This window comes from Barbus barbus (assembly GCF_936440315.1).
Source record: "Barbus barbus genome assembly, chromosome: 5".
Lineage (NCBI taxonomy): Eukaryota > Metazoa > Chordata > Actinopteri > Cypriniformes > Cyprinidae > Barbus > Barbus barbus.
The window spans coordinates 13181461-13187460 of NC_136733.1; the positions used below are offsets into that span (position 1 = coordinate 13181461).

General features: G+C 35.5%; 1 protein-coding gene across 5 annotated transcripts in view; it reads right to left on the reverse strand.

The window, feature by feature from the left end:
- The window catches only part of LOC306870025 (uncharacterized protein), a 34214-nt gene extending 28818 nt beyond the window's left edge, over nt 1-5396 (reverse strand). For 4 of the 5 annotated variants that reach the window (XM_079417051.1, XM_079417049.1, XM_079417048.1 and 1 more), the window contains exon 1: nt 5144-5396. In XM_079417051.1, coding sequence (XP_079273177.1) covers nt 5144-5271 — 128 coding nt within the window. In that variant the 5' untranslated portion in view covers nt 5272-5396. Of the gene's footprint in view, nt 1-2608; nt 2716-5143 lie in introns of those variants that run through there. The other variant, XM_079417052.1, reaches the window with a different exon arrangement.
- Nucleotides 5397-6000: the final 604 nt, after the last annotated feature.

A 6000-nucleotide genomic window follows, 5' to 3' on the forward strand; every position in this document is an offset into this window, starting at 1 on the left:
GTGCATTTGTTGAATGAGCACTGTGCTACGTCCGAACTGACTGCACTGCATGTAATCATTTTCTATTCTTAACTGTTTTAAATTCATTTTAAATCAATTTCTATATCATTTTAAAATTCCTTGCTTTTATTTATTTTTTTAATTCCCTGTTTTTATTGCTGTGATGACTATTAATGACTATTTATTTTATGTAAAGCACTTTGAATTACCATTGTGTATGAAATGTGTTATATAAATATACTTGCCTCTGTATATTTTGCATGCTAGTGATAGGAATCGATCCCTTGACATGATTGGTTATTGGTTTGTGACATAGCAACCCGAGGGGTGTTTCAAGCCGCATTTCTGGGTGTGCCATTGGGAAACTACAGTTTTAAGGAGAAAATACTCAGTTGTGTCACGGAGCTGTAAAAACCCTTTCCTTCGATCCATGGATGTTTCTCTCAGTTAATGTGCGCGATGTCATCTCACTCTGAACAGAGCTCTGAGTCTGAAGTGTCTGTCATAGGAAATCAACACATGCTGTTGTGAATAATTAAGTGAAGCGGCTTCTCATAGGATAAGAACATGCAGTCTCATTAATAATTTAATAGACACCGACGTGTCATCGATGTCTTATCGCCCATTGCCACGTCACAAATTGTGACGTCAACACCATGTAGATTTTAAACCCGGAAAATGAAAATAGCGCAAAAAAGCTTAAAATTAACCAGTTTTCTCCAACAGTTAAAATGATCGGACGCTAACATTGTCTTCTATGATGTGCAACACAAACACCTCTGCTTAAAATCTCAGAAAAAGTAGTCAGGGGTTTCATGACCCTTTAAAAGAAAAAGAGCACTTTTAGTTAAACAAGGGAATAATAGATGCACTTTAAAAAACATTATGTAGTTTTTACAAAAAATGTTTGGCAGCTGTGGTTACCAGAATAATTTTGTTTACAGAACAAAACTGTAAAATTTACAGTATAAATCTGTCATTTACAAACAAGGAAATTTGAATGTAAACCACTAAATTCAACAATACACAATGCTATTAACATCTGTTTTGTACCTTTAACATACTGACAACCACCATAATAATACAGGTGGTAAAAGAGAAAGCCACATGAAGAATCAAAGCTCATCACAAGCAGCTGCCACAAGCAGATACTAATATATAGAAGGTGCACAGAGTCATTCATGCAAACACAAAACACCATCATGGTAACACACATGATACTTAATGCAATAAACTTTCATTAAATAACAGAAGATGTAACATAAAGCCCAAATGTACATAACTGATAACAAAAACTATTAAACAAAACATGATTATTTAAACAAAATACTTTCAAATGTGGAGTGTCAACGCAGAGATTCTGGGAATATTAGTTTACAGTTTTTGACTGTAAATTATATATTGATTTGTTATTTTTACTTCTAAAAACTGTACAATTGACAGCATTTTACTGTAAAATTACATGAAATGTCTGGTTAGATCTTTTACAGTTTTTCCCTGTATATAGTACGGGAACTTACTGTTAACCGATTAACAGTTTTTTATTTTTACAAAATTTTACAGTTAAAATTACACTTATTTTTTACAGTGTGGCACTCGTGTGGATGTAGGAAAACAAAGTTCTTTATGAAGCACAGGATTGCTTGTAATAAAGATTTAAATGCAAAAAAGGCAGTAGAGTTGACTGTTTCTGTCAGTCGTAAGTTTTAGTTTAGAATGTTTGTGATAATGTAAGCATTTTAAATGTTTTGTGACTTGCTTGTGCAACTGTGTTGTGCTGTGTGTAAGCTATTGAGCAACAATTGCACGAGTGTAAAAACAAAAATGTACTGCATGATCGAACATTTAGGTGAGATAAACATATTTTTTAAAAATGTCTAAAAAATGCTCCCCTCCACGCCTCAAATAAAAAAATAATCCCCTCTCACAAGAGTCACCTATAAGAGGGAAATTCCCCCCATTTTAAAAAATGAAATTCAGACACTGAATAAATGTCTAAAATTCCTGACTGGAGTATTACTAAAAATAATTCTACTACACGATAAAAATAAGGCTTTAAAAAGATCGGTATCGGTGATCGTATCGGCAGATACTGCTTTCTGTGATTGGCGATCGGCCTCAAAAATCCTGATCAGAGCACCCCTAACAAAAACGCATCGATTCACTACAGGAGGCCTTTTTTCACCTCCCGGAGCTGTGTGAGGCATGTTTTAATATGGATGGATGCGCTTTATTTGACTACTTTTGGACTGTTGAACAAAAACACTGCCCATGCCATTATAAATCTTGGAAGAGCAAGGAGAATTTTTAATATAACTCCGATTTGATTCATCTGAAAGAAGAAAGTCATATACACCTAGGATGCCTTGAGGGTGAGTAAAACATGGGCTTTTAATTTTTGGGTGAACTAACTCTTTAATTATAATAGCACTATTCAGAAATCTGCTAACAATACTTAGAGAATTTAAACAATAACATGATCTACAAAAACAAGTATAGAGTGCAACAGTTTTGATTTTACATACTGAAACAATTATTATTATTTTTATGTTTATTGCAAAATATGCATACAAATATTTAAGTAGTTTGAAAGAGTAAGGAAACTAACTTTATGTCATTTGCTTTAGAAGAGTAAGCAGAGCTGAAGTGTTCTTGCATGTTGTTGTTCTCTGATTGGTGGAGATTTATTTGCAGAATAATTGCAGCAGTTGGGTCCTGGAATTAAAAACTCCATTCATTTTCAACTTATTACAGACCTGCTGTGAGCTCAGTGGTTGTTAATTGATTACATATGCTCTTGTTGAACCATCTCCATCTGTTTGCATTAATTCACATTATTTGTAATTAAGATGCTGAAAAAGTGGGTGGTGCACTAATGTACTCTATGGGTAATGTAGATGTTCACCAGGAATTCTGCTGTCTAACATGATTATTTAAAAAGAAAGTTTGCTGCTCAGTTAGCATTTGAACTCATTGCCCCCTATCGAGAAAAAGAATGCTGTTTTTACTTCTGGATCCCAACTGTTGCAGTCTAGCAGAATAGAGATACACATAATTAAATCGACAACTATCTACAAATATTTAAAGGGGTCATGAACTGCTTTTTTTTATTATTTTGTACTGTCCTCTAAGGTCCGCTTATATTGTTACCAAGATTTTTACATCAAAAAACAATAATTTAGAAGTTATAGGCTATTCAATCCAATATAGTCGGCACTGCATCTAGGGCTGGGTATTGATTCAGATGTCCCGATTCGACTCGATTTCGATTCGCAAGCTCTTGATTCGATTCGATTCTCAATTTTTTATTACATTCAGTGAATATAGTTAATACAAAAGTTATTGATATTTCTAAAAAATGAAAAGTAATATATCAGTTTACAAATTGTGAATTAATAAAAAGAAATTATGAAGCACAGGCCTGTATTTTAAACCTATTCTTTTTTTGTATATGGTCCTTTCTTAAATAAGGCTGCTAAATAGTAATATATTCTGACAGTTTCTGCATGTTAAACTAAACGTTTATTTTGAAGGGTTGCCGTGAGGAACTTGCAGCTGCTGTGTATGTGATATGATGTTAGTTTTCTCAAATTAAACGGTAAAATGCTAATGAAATGACTCTCAGAGCAGCTGGAGATGATATTCGTGTGTTAATATCATCATAGTGAGACGGCAGAACGTGAAAATACTGCGAGCGTCGTCCACGCCTTAGTATGTGTATAGTAATGTGTATAGCGCCATCCGCCATTCATTCATTCATTGCGGAAATCATGGAGCATGATATCAAATGCTTCCACAGATTTATAGTATTACAATAGCATTTCACCTGAGCATTACGAATCATGCGTATGGCTTTGTTCTTGGTTCGCATCAACAGTATCTCCGCCATGATAAGCATTGAATGAATGACAGGCTTTCTGTTGCAACATCGCGCAAGGTAAATAAGGGTGACATCTAGTGGAGAAGACTAATGATAAGAATCACATTAATCAGATCTTGTTTTAAATGTGTGCTGAAATAAATACCGAAAAAGATCGTTTCGCGGCTTTTGAGAATCGATATGAAATCAACTTAATTAAAAAAAAACTAATAATCGGAAAAAAACATTTTTTTTTGCCCAGCCCTAACTGCATCGTCATTTAGTTAGTCTGCGGTAATATCAAGTAAAAAAAGGACCAAGTTCTTTACTGATGTGGTCTGGTCTGGAAATTAATTAAAAATAATGTTCATCCACTCTTTCTTAACATTGGGATCAAAAGGAAGGCAATGCAAAGACTGTTTTTCCACAACTTGTCTTGTCTTTGAAGCCATCTTTATCGTTTGGTTTCTGCGTACACCTGCATTTGCTTCTCTCATTATTTTCATACTACATGCGCGAATCGGTGGGCGGGGCTAAACAGACAGTGATGTAGAACCAGGCGTTGATCTTCTTCTGCACTATTACATCATAAAGTGGCACATCCCATTTCCATCCACATTCATTTTGGCAGATTGGTTTCAAAATGAGCAGTTTTCAGACTAATGAGAAAGTTTTGAGTTCTGAAACTTACAGGATGTTCTTATAGTACAATGACCTCTTACATGTCAAAAAAGGGAATTTTGATTTCTCAGTTCACAACCCCTTAAAATCTGTTCAAGTGGGGTAAGTATAGTGGAGTAACTAAGCAATGTGCAACGCATTATGGTAGTGCAATAAGTTCCACAACAGATATACACAACAATACATGATTTCAAATAGCACATAATCAAGTTCAAGAGGGTTCACACATGTCATTGCCAAGGCCTTTGATACGATGTGAGACGTTTGAATGATGTCATACTTCTCTTCTCATAGTGCTTGGATGCATGTTGTTTTTGATGTGCATGTGGGTGTGTGTTATTGGCTTAAGTATATGACGTGTTGTGGTGTGTTTACAGTAATTTTATAGGTTGTGCAGGTGTGTTTAATATGTACGGGTGTCGTTTGTACGTATGTGATGAGTGTGTATGTAGTTATGTGTTTAATGTGTGATGCTGATGCTGTGTTGTCATCACTATTAAGTGGTCTGATATGTTTGTTTGGGATGTGTGTGTCCGATATATATGATTTGATGTGACTTTCTCAGGCGCGCGCGCGTGTCTGTGTGTTATTGTTGTGACTCACTCAGGCGGGTATAGTCGCAGCTCCTCAATGTCCCCCAGGAACCCAAACAGAGTTCTCATCTGATCACTGCTCACCGCCGACGACAGGTTAGTGATTTGAATCACATTCGTCCCGGGCATCCCGCTCATTTCCAGATGGAGATTCAATACTCTGATATTGCAATGATGCACCAGAGTGGTTAGCTATTGGCTAACTGGTTAGCACAGAGTGCTGCAGACAGCCGTCAGAGGATGAGCGCTGCTTACACAACAGCGCCGCCCGCTGGCCTGGAGGTTTAGGCCAACAACCCCAGTTCCTTCAAGTTTTCGTACATTTAAATACTTTAATAACTTCTTAATAACTTTTATTTTAAGGTCGATATGAATGCAAAGTGCAAGGAGTCCAAGGAACACATTTTTTCTAAAAAAAAGTATTTTTTAGTTTATTTCAAACGTTTTATCTGAAACATTTTTTTGTCACACTGCCCACCAGTCATTGATGGGCAGTGGGCATACTGATATTTAAATCAGTAGTTTAAATATTATAGCTTATTCCTACAGTTTGTATTGGCATTAGGTAGGATTTAGGTTTGCCTTTTATATTATCAAACATGATTTTCAAAAACATTATTTGAAACAATGATCTGTAAAGCATTATGTAATGTTTGTTGTTGCTATTCTAAATTTTTATTTGTAGATGAATGTAATGAATGATGATGTAATGAAGAGCACAACTATTTAGAGCACATTTAGAACTGGAGTCAGTAGGTCTACACTGTAGAAGACAATTGAAAATGTACTGGTAATTTTACAGCTCTTGGAGAGTGGGGAGGGTTGTACCAATGATACGCTCAGCATTCCGGACTACCCTCTGTAGTC